Source organism: Mixophyes fleayi, chromosome 7 (genome assembly GCF_038048845.1).
Source record: "Mixophyes fleayi isolate aMixFle1 chromosome 7, aMixFle1.hap1, whole genome shotgun sequence".
NCBI lineage: Eukaryota > Metazoa > Chordata > Amphibia > Anura > Limnodynastidae > Mixophyes > Mixophyes fleayi.
The window spans coordinates 25,183,366-25,195,099 of record NC_134408.1 but is presented as its reverse complement, the minus strand read 5'-3'; the positions used below and the strand labels follow the sequence as shown (position 1 = coordinate 25,195,099).

At 40.3% G+C, this 11,734-nt stretch overlaps 1 protein-coding gene across 2 annotated transcripts; it reads right to left on the bottom strand.

Annotated features, from left to right (window-relative positions):
- Positions 1-1,337: 1,337 nt before the first annotated feature.
- DNAJA3 (DnaJ heat shock protein family (Hsp40) member A3) lies at positions 1,338-10,823 on the bottom strand. Of its 2 annotated transcripts, XM_075179428.1 has the most exons (12): positions 10,639-10,823; positions 9,661-9,785; positions 8,394-8,477; positions 7,187-7,387; positions 6,888-7,040; positions 6,630-6,777; positions 6,253-6,317; positions 4,924-5,052; positions 4,689-4,804; positions 4,509-4,606; positions 3,651-3,762; positions 1,338-2,490 (listed from the first exon to the last, which is right to left on the bottom strand). In XM_075179428.1, the coding sequence occupies exons 1-11, from the start codon at positions 10,784-10,786 to the stop codon at positions 3,653-3,655; spliced, it is 1,377 nt and encodes a 458-aa protein (XP_075035529.1). In that variant the 5' UTR covers positions 10,787-10,823; the 3' UTR covers positions 1,338-2,490; positions 3,651-3,652. The 2 variants fall into 2 exon arrangements, with proteins under 2 accessions (XP_075035529.1, XP_075035530.1); XM_075179429.1 differs by lacking the exon at positions 3,651-3,762.
- Positions 10,824-11,734: the final 911 nt, after the last annotated feature.

Genomic DNA, 11,734 nt, shown 5'->3' with positions numbered 1-11,734 from the left:
CATGGGTGAGTTTGTGTGAAGCCAAGTACTCATCGATCTCCAAATCCCAGAATCTGGGCCTGCTCGTTAACGCAAAACATGTCAGCAACTCAATACATAAAAGCATGCAGACGTAGTCAAGAGGTGATGTAAGTGACCATGGAATTTTTGTTGGTGTCAGACGGGGTGGTTTTAGTATCTCATAAACTGCTAATCTCCTAAGAGTTTCACAGTCTCTAGAATTTACAGAGAATGGTGCACAAAACAAAAAACATCCAGTGAGTGGTAGAATTGTGAGTGAAAATGCCTTGGTAAAGTGAGAGGTCAAAAGAGATTGGCCAGACTGGTTCAAGCTGACAGGAAGGCGACAGTAACTCAAATAACCATGCGTTACAACAGCAGCATGCAGAAGAGCATCTCTGAGCGCACAACATGGCGAACCTTGAATTGGATGGGCTACAGCAGCAGAAGACCACACCGGGCTTCAACCCTGTCAGCTAAGGCTCACCAAAACTGGACAGTTGAATATAGGAAAACATTGCTTGGTCTGACTAATCTTGATTTATGCTGCAATATGCAGATGGTAGGGTCAAAATTTGGAATAAACAACATGAATGCATTCTGCCTTGTGTCAACAGTGTAAGCTGGTGATGGTGGTTATGATGTGAGGAATGTTTTCTTGGCGCACATTAGGTCACTTAATACCAATCGAGCATTGTTTAAATGTCACAGACTATCCAAGTATTGCTGACAATGAGTTCTGTGTAAACCAATGACCTCCAGTGTCACCAGATCTCAATCCAATAGTGCACCAGCAAATCTCCAACTGCATGGTGGCATCATATAAACAAGTATGGGTTCCAGCACCTTGGTGAATCCATATCATGAAGAATTCAGGCTTTTATGTCAGAAAAGTGCTCTCCAGTATTAGAAAAGTTAATAAAGTTGTCACTGAGTGACTGAGCAGACGAACTGAGAATTGTCTTCAGGATTCCTGAATATAAAGAGAATAGGGGGCCATAGGCTGCAGCTGGTGAGGAGCCAAGTGCCATCCTTGAAGGCATTTCCAATCAAAGACTCAGATAAATCAGGTGCCCAATAGACCATTCATTCTCAATGATGATTCTTTTACAAAATTATTGTTATTTTTACCAGATTTTGGCATATTTTTGGAGCCTGGAATACAGGCAGGAGTGTAGGTAAGAAAGGGATGATTAATCCCTATTAAATAACACACTCCCTGGCCATACTAATTTCCTGTCAATCAATGTGGTGTTGCTAGTACAAAACTACACCCAGCAGAGAAAACCTAAGGTCGATAGTCAACACTTTACACATAAAAAAACCACAAAGGACACTGAATGGCAGAAATTTTATAGGCTATTTGGAACAAGCAGCAAAACATCTCTACACCGATGAGCACAGGACAGAAAATATTTTTTGACATGGGCTGCTTCAAAATATTTACCTAAAATTATGTGCATTAATGTTACAATTTAGTAGTCTACACCCTAGGCATAACGGATGAGCTCTAACATCCAAAAGAGCAAACATTTCCTGTCCGAGAAAACATAGATTAGTGCAATGCAGGTACACACATAAGGGTATCCCTAGTATGAGTAAGACCTGTGTCTATAACAGCACATATATGGACAGTTTATAAAGCCCTGCCAGAAGAGATCTTATGTTTTAAAATAAGAGAAATAAAATAAACGGCAGAGAATGAGGACAGGGGCCATATATTAAACGCTATAGCTCTCCACAACAAACGGATGATCACAGCTTCCCAGTCACTTTTTCTGTCAGTGAGTAAACACAAATAACGATTAGAAGAAATATTCACAGCCGGCAGCACTTATGTAATGAACACCTGCAGCAACCGGGTCCAACAAAGCTCATATGCTAGTTGTTGTACTGTTGTAGACTATAAGACATTCATGGATAAAGGTGCCAGGTCACATTTGATACTGCATCAGAATCCAGATGCAAAAAAATCAAACATGCTTTATCTAGAAACTGGATGTTATGTTTCCTCCTCGTGTACAGTAAATTTACTACACTGTAACTCGATACAAACATGTGATACTAAAGTCATCATTTCACACATGGGGTGAAGCAGAAAGTCAATATTTGCATGTCCACCCTGGTGACCTAAGTAATATATATTTTGGGTACCTAAATATATTCCACAACTGGAGACCTCCATGTTTTCATGGTGAGAACGAACACAAGTAGGTTATAGCAATGCTCTGCAACTTGTCCAAAAAATTAATACAAGGGCTTTAAACTGAAAGGAACAAAGAGCTTGGCCAGTCCTGGAGAGTCCTTCATTTACAGCGAGACAGGCTGTGCTCCTGCATTACGAGTGTCCGCAGATGGCAGTAAACTGATCCGGTCTGTCTGGTGTCACGCAGGGCAAGTTCCAAGAATTAAGGTGCCACATTACAATGTTCTGTGTGTCCATGGCAAGAAGAGTCCAAACTATTTCTTAGTTTCCAGCTGATCTCTTTCCTGCAAAGTACAGATATTAATTAGCATGGACAATAAATCAGCCAAAGTGTACAAAGACATCTAACAATGTTTAGCATGGGAAGTGCAAGACAACGTATTAACCCATGTAAAAGATCTAGCAGGAGAAGCAAAACCTTTGTGTCGTCTCACAAGCTGAAATAAAACTACAAAATCCAGAATGAGACAATATGCAATTTCCCATGTGGCACTTGATGTGTCAATCTGACGTCAGCCCAGATAGCACAGATCAAAACAGAAGCACAAGACAGATACACTTTTTTATCCATCTTGTGTGTCTGTCTTAAGGTGTAAAAATACAGTACTTCCACAGTGTATAAAACCATAAGGTAATAGATATTCAGGACTGGTGTGCAGAAGTTAGCACAGATGTCGTTCCTAGCAGAAAGCTGCAGCTGGTAATTGTGAGGGTCTGGGACCTGAGCTCAGGCATGATTCTCATATCCCTGAAGATATTCTCTATCAGAGCAATGAAAGAATTAACCTCTCCAGAATGTCAAGGTAAAGTAACATGGAGTCAGTGGCTCCACTATATGTGTGATCATTTTAGAACTGCTGCCACCGGGAAATGTGAATTTATGGCTAAAATAATCTTGGCATAACCAACCCATCAGTTCTGATTGTGGTCAGCACTCAATGATGGAGGTTAAACATAAATACACAAATTTTCCTGTACATCTGACACACACATTTCTGATACGCGGGCACACTGGTGTGGAACCAATAAACATTTCCTAAACAATGGACCCGATTCATTAAGGAAAGTAAAAAGTAACTTTGGACCTTGGCAAAATCATGTTGTATTGGAGGGGGAGGTAAATTTAAAATGTGAGGACAGATTTATAATTGGGGTAGAGCATGTCCTAGATCAACTTTCAATTTCAGTGTAAAAATAAAGCTATCAAGTATTTGCATCCTACGTGAAAAAACAGCCATTATTTTCCTTATGTGCAAAACAATAAACCCATTTGCACCCCTTGCATTGGTTTTGCCAAGGTTCAAAGTTACTAATTTTCTTGCTTTACTTTCCTTAATGAATCAGGCCCAGTAAGTGTCTACACCGAACTCTCGGCAGATTTAGTTTGGTGTAATACAGAGAGCGCATGTTCTATACGAGACAAATAAAAATGGGCTATTCCTACCGTCAAGAACTAAACATTTTCTTTAATTTGCTTAGGAATCCCTCCTTGTTCTCCCCTGCCTGCTCAGTGTCAGGACTGTCCTCAACAGCTGCAGATCTCTGCTGGGCACTGCCTAGTGGGCACAAACAACAGGCATCAGAGGCTTTTGCCACCCCAAACCAATGTGTTCTACTCTCATTTTTGAACAGACTGTTTGGGAGCATTCCTTCTAAAATAGGTCCAGTAATTGTACCAATCTTCATTTATTTTCAACCACACCTAGAATTTGTTTTTGTGATATCCATGGGTGGCTGGGTTATAGTGTGCGTAGACTATCAACTGACGGTTGCCCATAACAGAGTGAGATGAAGCGAGAGCAGGAAGTTTCACTAACGGGAACAATCATTTCAAACGCAGCAAAAACGTTTCACTCATAATACTGTAAACGGGAGTACAGGAAAAAATGGTTTTACTTGTGTACAGAACAAAAAGGAGTTTATTTTTCTTCTTTTAAACAATTAAAGATTCTGAAAATACGTCATAGAACAATTAATTTCCACGGTTAAAAATGACTGTAGGGTTCATTACTTAAGAATCTGTTATTTGTAGGTAAAGATTGTGAATATGTACTACCTTTAGATAAAATTAATATTTTTTACTCCATGTAAAAGTGCTGAATTTGAGACAATTTAGGTAAGTGGTATACATACAATTTAACCACTTTATAATTTCTGACAAACATGCAGGAAGAGGACACAGAAATGGAGGTAAATCCTTCATGTAGTGTAATTAGCATGTTAAACACATTTTCTTCTGTACTCCCCTATTTGGAATAGTCTCCTTTACAGATAGAATCCTTTGGATTAGAGCTTTATCTACCTGTCGTCGTGTTTGTGATTCCATTCACTGTGCCTTCCATGTCTGTCTCATCTTCAGCGAAGCTCAGCATCAGTGTCCGTTGTCTGTCAGTCAGGTTCCTAAGTGGAAGCAGAGAAGTGGGTGAACCAGGGTCTTTATGTCACACCTGGGACTGCACTTACATCTCCCTAACCCACTCACCTCGGAACCTTAAGCTTTATATGGATGTAGTGGTCTCCATAGCCGTAACTGTTCATTCTCGTTATGCCTTTGCCGCCGATTCTAATACTCTGATCTGCCTGTGTGCCTGCTGGTATCTGGGAACAAGCACAGATAGATGAGGGGGATACAGAAACGACACACACCAACAGATAGGCAACAGTAGGAGAAAGGAAAACGATTCATACAGGATCTAGATTTCAGGAAGAAAACTTACAGCAACATTGATAGGGTCATACAGTCCTTGCGCCCGGGCTGTCCCACCCAAGACTGCTTGAGCGATGGAAATATGGAGGTCCGAGTGGATATCTGCCCCAGCCCGTCTGAAGAGGGGACTCTTCTGTACCTGTAATGTATTGTTACATCACAACAATGTCAAGGTAACTCAGCAGTGCAACAGGTTACATGGCAAGTCATTTTCAGCAACCTTATCAAGGATACCGCACCCCATTAATAAACACTTGGACGAAGCACAAGTAACACCAAGATGTAGACATGTTTAAGTTAACATTGAGTAAAACAAGAGCCTCAGTTTAAATCCTGAAATACTCTGCACAGAAAGCAATTTATAATCCATCACTGATACAATGAGAAAGATTGGTCATCATGACAAAGGAATAAGACACAGTTGTTCACTGTATAACAAAGGTATTGGAAGGCCTGTTAGGGAAGTCCAGAACTCTGGCAGGCCTTTATCGGTAGTGCAGGAGTAGTCAAATGGAAATGGTGTATAACCCACCCATTTATATAGTACTATATGCATGAATAGAGGGGGTTAGGGTTCAGACATGTATATGGTATTGTCTCTAATTCCCCTTGTGAGGGAGTGATGGACGTCCTGTGCGGGTGGGCTGCCACCAGTGAACCTTCTGTAATCAATGCATAATATCACGACAAGACACTATTATATAATACATTTTTAATCCCTAATACAAATATTTAAAAACATGATGTATATATTATAGTTTTGCTTAAACAGATTGTATTTCTGTATGGATTCAATGTATCCATAGGAACAAACGTCAATGTCAGAGTCGTGGTCATCTTTAGCGCCTCTTCTCCTTCAGTATCACTGGATTGTCACTGTGCTGTAAACTGTAGTTTCGCTATTTGTTGCATTCAGCCCATAGACAAACAAAATCCTTGAGTGAGCAGAGCAAAAAATACCATCAGCAGGACCCCACATGGAATAAAGTGAACCTGGAGTCCAAATATCTACCAATTCACTAGGCTGATGTTGTAAAACTGGAGTAGAGAATAGTGAAGGATTAGAATTCTAACTTGAAACAAGAGACATGATTGATCTTTCAACTATGACATTAGTGCCCCGCAACACACATTTATCATATGCTTTTCTGCTTTACTCTGCAAGCAAAATCGAGGGTTAAATCAGTGCAGGGCATTGCCCTCTGCTGGGCAGACTTCAGAATTTCCAAACATCCAGAACTTATTAACTTTTGTGAGAGAAACATTCACAGACAACAGTTAAAAATTAGATTTTAACTCTGATAAACCTAAAGATAATGAGCCAGCTAACTATACCAACCCGAAATGTGATAAAGATTTCCTTCTTCCCCACTGGCATCCGAACAGTCTGCCCATCTTCCACGCCTGTTGGAGACAAAGTATAAAAATTCTGCCATTTCACATCAGTGTGAAACAAAGATGACAACAAATTACATCTGGTGCACAAAATGCAATTACTAAGCAAAATGCACACAAACTGAGAAAGGCTGGGAGCTCTATACCAACAAGGAGCAAAGTGGTAATGTCCAGTGATCTATAGCAAGCAAGCAGCTTTTATTGCATATCATGAAAAAAAGCCAATTGCTGATTGGCTGCATTGAATTACCGCCTATGCGTTGTTCCACCTTGTTAGTAAATGACCACTGGGCGGCGTATACAACTGTAGTAAACACTTACCAGCGGGGACTGGCACAGTCACAGACTTCCTCTGCTTGACCTCTCCACTCCCTCGGCAGGACAGACAGGGATTGGTCATTGTTGAACCCCGCCCACCACAGCGCCGACACGTTGATCGCATAACAAAGGGGCCGGTGTTTATGGTCTCCTACAAAGATACAGTCTGATCACATGGTTGGTCCAATAAAGATGACGGGCACCAAAGAACAACAGGTGTGATGATGGTTGCAAAGGATGGACGATATTTGCTCCACTTACCATGCCAGTGCCATTGCAGTAGTGACAGTGCTGAAGTTTAGTGCCAGGCTCGTTTCCTTTCCCATTGCACCTCTGACATGTCTCTGTGATGTTAACAGACAGCTCTTTGTTTACGCCCTTGGCTGCCTGAGTAAACGTGAGGTCCATGATGTACTGCACAAGAGAGGAGTCAAAGTAGAATACGGCTTACAATTGAAAAATGCCGCCACAGTCAGCGATTGACAGGAACACTTCACTTGTTGTGATCGGAGGATATTTACACACTTTTGTTCACTTAAAGTGGGATCAGCAAAACTCACCTCTTGAGGCTGGTCGAAAACATTATTGAAGTCGCCGAAGGGCGATCCAGAAAACTCCCCAAAGATCTTGCGGAAGAGTTCCTCAGGATCCACAGTGGGACCACCTCTCCAGTACTGCTGTCCACCTCCGCTAGCACCCGCTGCAAAATCGGCAGTGCCGTACGCATCGTACTGCTTGCGTTTCACTTCATCGCTCAGGACCTGAAAGCGGGAATCGGTTTGTGAATATAAACCACAAAACTACACTGGTGGACAAGCGGCTGGTAGCCTCCAACATAGGCATCACAGGCCTTCCTTTTAGTACAAAAACAAACGGGATCAGTTATTTGTACATTCTGCAGATGGGAAGAGAGATTGTGACATACCTGATAGAAGATGGCACAAATATATTGCTACAAACAGAAAATAACCAACAGCTTACAGCTCTTGAATCAGACAAGGTTCCGGTTTTAAAGAACCAATTATCTACAATAGGAACAGCCCTTGTGTGTCATGAGAATATAACCTATCACTAGCGATATCACGAATTTACAAAGTGGCTGCCTCCACTGTTTGTAAGCGACCAATACACTAATGTCACAGAGTAAATTCATACCCATTTGTACTAAAAACAATATAGAAATATAAGAATATAAGAATATATATATATATATATATATATATATATATATATATATATATATATATATATATTTATATTTTTTTTTAACAATTGTAAAGGCCACAAAATAAATATTGGACTGACTGACTGGGTGGTGGTGGTTATACAGCTTTTGCAGAAAAATATTAAAAGTTAAATTATATTTCAACAACTATAAAGCATACTACCTCAACCATCCATGCCCACTCCACATACAGGCCCTGTACATATATACAATATGTGGTTCACTTTTCAAACTGAGATTATGTTGTTGCAAGAATCCCATTCTAGGCTGTGGTTGGTAACTTTCTACCTCACCAGACCATGGCACAAAGCTGCCAAATTAAAAGCCTAATAAGATTAACCAATTTTAATACATTTTAAAGAGACAATAAAAGAAAAATGATGCCATAAATTTAAGTACTTTAAAGTAGGAAGTGCATTATTCCTTATATTACACATTTTCCTAATAAACAATTTCATGAGAACTCACCAATTATACAGTTATTATTTACAGGAGTTTAACAATATATTTACATCCCAGGTCAGGTGTGTAATGTCAGATACCTCGTATGCTTCTGCCAACTGAGAGAACTTCTCCTTGGCCTGCGGATCCTCCTTGTTTGTGTCTGGATGGTATTTTTTGGCCAGCTAGAGAAAAGACAAAATGCAGATAATTTTAGATACAAAATATTATTTGTTTTATATCTGCCAACACCAGATCACAACAGCTTTAACTATAACCCTGTAACCCATGAAACAGTTTATAATTCCATTTGTATCATCAGGTTCCTGAGTATCCAACCATTGCATTCAACATTCAGGGGTAAATGTATCAAACCTTATAAAAAGTAAAAATGGAGATGTTGCCCAAAGCAACCAGATTCTATCTAGTATTCTCTATAGGTTGGTATTCCCCTAAACTACTTCTTCTGAGTGTGCAGGACCCCTGTTGACATTGAACCTCCATAAAGGATAAGCCAATGTGCAGAGCTGGTCACCTACAACTGTAAACCTGTTTCCCATAACCTTTTACTGTATAGCAGTCAGTCATTAGTACTGGAGGGTGCAGAAAGACACAGTAGAATAAAACAGACAGGAGTATAGGGTTCATATGAAGAACAGATGGATGCTTTGATTAGTAGGCCACTGCATGCGTATAAGACTATAAATATAATGACTTTAACTATGGGGAAAATAAAGCTTAACTATACTTATCAATATATAAACCTCCAGACATCAAAAGAGACCAGTACATGTAGTACTAGGACCATTGTGCAACCAGGACACGTAGAGAGAGCCGCCCCCATCCTCTCAAATAGCTTCCAATGTGCCCTATAGAACACTTTCTAGAACAACCTCGCTCAAATATAATTGTGACCCTAATCAAGCAGCATAAACATTTTTGCATACTTGCGTAGGAAAACATCTACCTTGGCACAAGCCTGCATTTTGTCTGTCTTTTAAGGAAATGTCTGGAAAGTCTTTCCCCAGCATTTACACAACATCAGTAAGTTTTTATTAAAAATAAATAAATAAATAAATAAAAAAAAAAAAGAAAGCAGGTCACTCATCACTTAGCTATAAGCAATATTATGGATTGGACTAGTCATTGTAAAGCATGTTGTGATTCTGCAGAAATCCTAACATTACATTTTGAAAAAGTGAGGTTCTGGCTCCCATTTTCTTCCCTCAGGAAATTTGGAATTTGAAAGTGGAAATTACAGTTTTGGGCTACAAATATTTAAGATGTATGTTTGTTGCAGATCCTGATCTTTCTAAGGCACAGATTTTTAAACAATATATTTTCAATCTCAATCTTATTAATAATTACCTGATAATAGGCCTTCTTGATTTCTTTCTGGGTCGCATTCCTCGAGACCCCCAGAACCTGGTAAAAGTCTGTCTTGTTGCAAACTGATGAACTTGTGTGAAAGTGTGAGACATTTCCAGTATAGGCTACAAAAAGATGATACACAACTGTTACATGATGTATAGCTCAATGAGAGGTCAATAAAACCCTATGAGATTTCATCACTGCAATCCTCCTATTTAGTATTTTTAGTAAAGAAATACAGACCTAGCAAATAATTTCTGCTTGTCACTTTAAAAAGACAGAAGACCTGTTCCTCGTGGTGTGGGCAAAAGAACCAATCACAAGCTGCACTCAGGAGATTGCAATTTGAGATTTCTCATCTCGCTCCCCCCCAACCCCATTACCCCAGTTTTTGTCTGATGATGAAGACTGTGGGAGGATTGAAGGAACCTGAGAAAAATTACTGCATGTGACAGGCGAACCTGAGAAAAATGACTGCATGTGACAGGCGCACCTTAGTAAAATGCTACAATAGGTGGTAGTGTAGTTTTAAATATTCTTTAATAAATATAGTGTTCCCTCTTTATTACAAACCCCCTCCCTCACTGCCAAGGTTAGTCTCTACACAAAGAATGCCAACACGTCATCTCCTTTATAACATCACTCTCACTATAACACTAGGTTTAAATTGTAGTTATAAAAAGAACACAATTTTTACAGTGTTGCTAATACTGAAAAATTGGCTTTACAAAAGGCACCAAACATTTGCAAGAAGCCCCAGCAGGAACTACAAGTCCCAGCAGGAACTACAAGTCCCAGCAGGAACTACAAGTCCCAGCAGGTGTTAGGATCAGTGACCCCACTGCAGCCTGAGATTTCACATATGGCTTAAAGCCTGTCCTAAAGCCACAAAGCAGAATAACCTTGGGAGTCCAGCACACATCAGAGAGACCCCGGCCACTAGCTGTCCTCCATGGACTCACTGCAGACACTCACCTCCGGCAGACACCCGGGCGGCCGCTGTCCGCAGAGCCAGCAGCAGGGACCCCTCACCTCGGTGCCACCGATGTACCCCAGGAGGCAGCTGGCTGCGAGCTCCAGTTAGAGCAGCTGAGAGGCAACGCGAGGAACAGCGGGCCGCCATCTTGACAAGCAGTCTCCACCGCGCATGCGTCACTCATACACCGGGTGAGGAATGTCATTAGGACACCGGAAATCCGCCATCTTGCGCCTCTCAGACGCGCTGTCTGAGAGGCGGAAGGCTATTGGCCGCCATCTTTGTACTCCTATCTGTGCTTAATGTATGAGTGTGGGCGCTTTCTGCACTTTTCTAGAAAGTTGCGTAAAATGTCTCTGATTTCCAAAGCAAAACACTGATGTCCATGGCCTGACAGTACCTAGACATACCTATAACTTGTTCATGCCCTATATAAAAATAATTTATTCACGTTTTGGCATACATTGTTTTCTTTATGCAGAACTTTATGTATAGTATTTGTCTTTTCATTCATAGGCTTCTGTAACATAGTCCATGGAATTTTTTTTTATCCTGGAAATGTCTCCATTTGTGAAGTCTGATCAATTGTCCGGTACAGGTCCTCTTATTCTGTGTATTTAATACAAATCTCACTATTAGTGTAAGTTTTGGGCGTTTTATAATTTAATAGTTATTAAAGATGAGGTTCTAAAAAGCAAAAAAAAAATAACATTGACAAATATTAACAAACATGCAGATCATTTTTTCAAGCCTCAAGGCTGGGTACACACTACAGGTATTTTAGCTGACTATTGGGTCAATCAAGCAATAAATGACCATTCGGGCCAAGAACTAAGTTACTTAAACGATGAACGACTGTCGTTCCAAAGTACCAATCGTCGTTTAATTTGATTGTTCAGCATAACTATACATCTCGCTCCTATGTCGGTCCAATCCTGCAGTGTGTCATTATGACAGGTGAAGAGCAAAGATCTGAGGGTAATTTTTTAAAAACATGTATAGTGTGTACTTATAAATCAGCATGCTGATAGTGACTTTTCCCATGAGACAGGATCATTTTAGTATTTGGGCTATTTATAAAAGCCCCTTGGCCAA

Coding starts and splice junctions, on each gene's coding strand:
- DNAJA3 (XM_075179428.1), bottom strand. CDS start 10,786: ATGGCGGCCCGCTGTTCCTCGCGTTGCCTCTCAGCTGCTCTAACTGGA. Junction 6,318..6,629: donor GACTGTGCCAGTCCCCGCTG/GTAAGTGTTTAC, acceptor TGTCTCCAACAG/GCGTGGAAGATGGGCAGACT. Junction 4,805..4,923: donor ATGACCCTATCAATGTTGCT/GTAAGTTTTCTT, acceptor GCTTGTTCCCAG/ATACCAGCAGGCACACAGGC.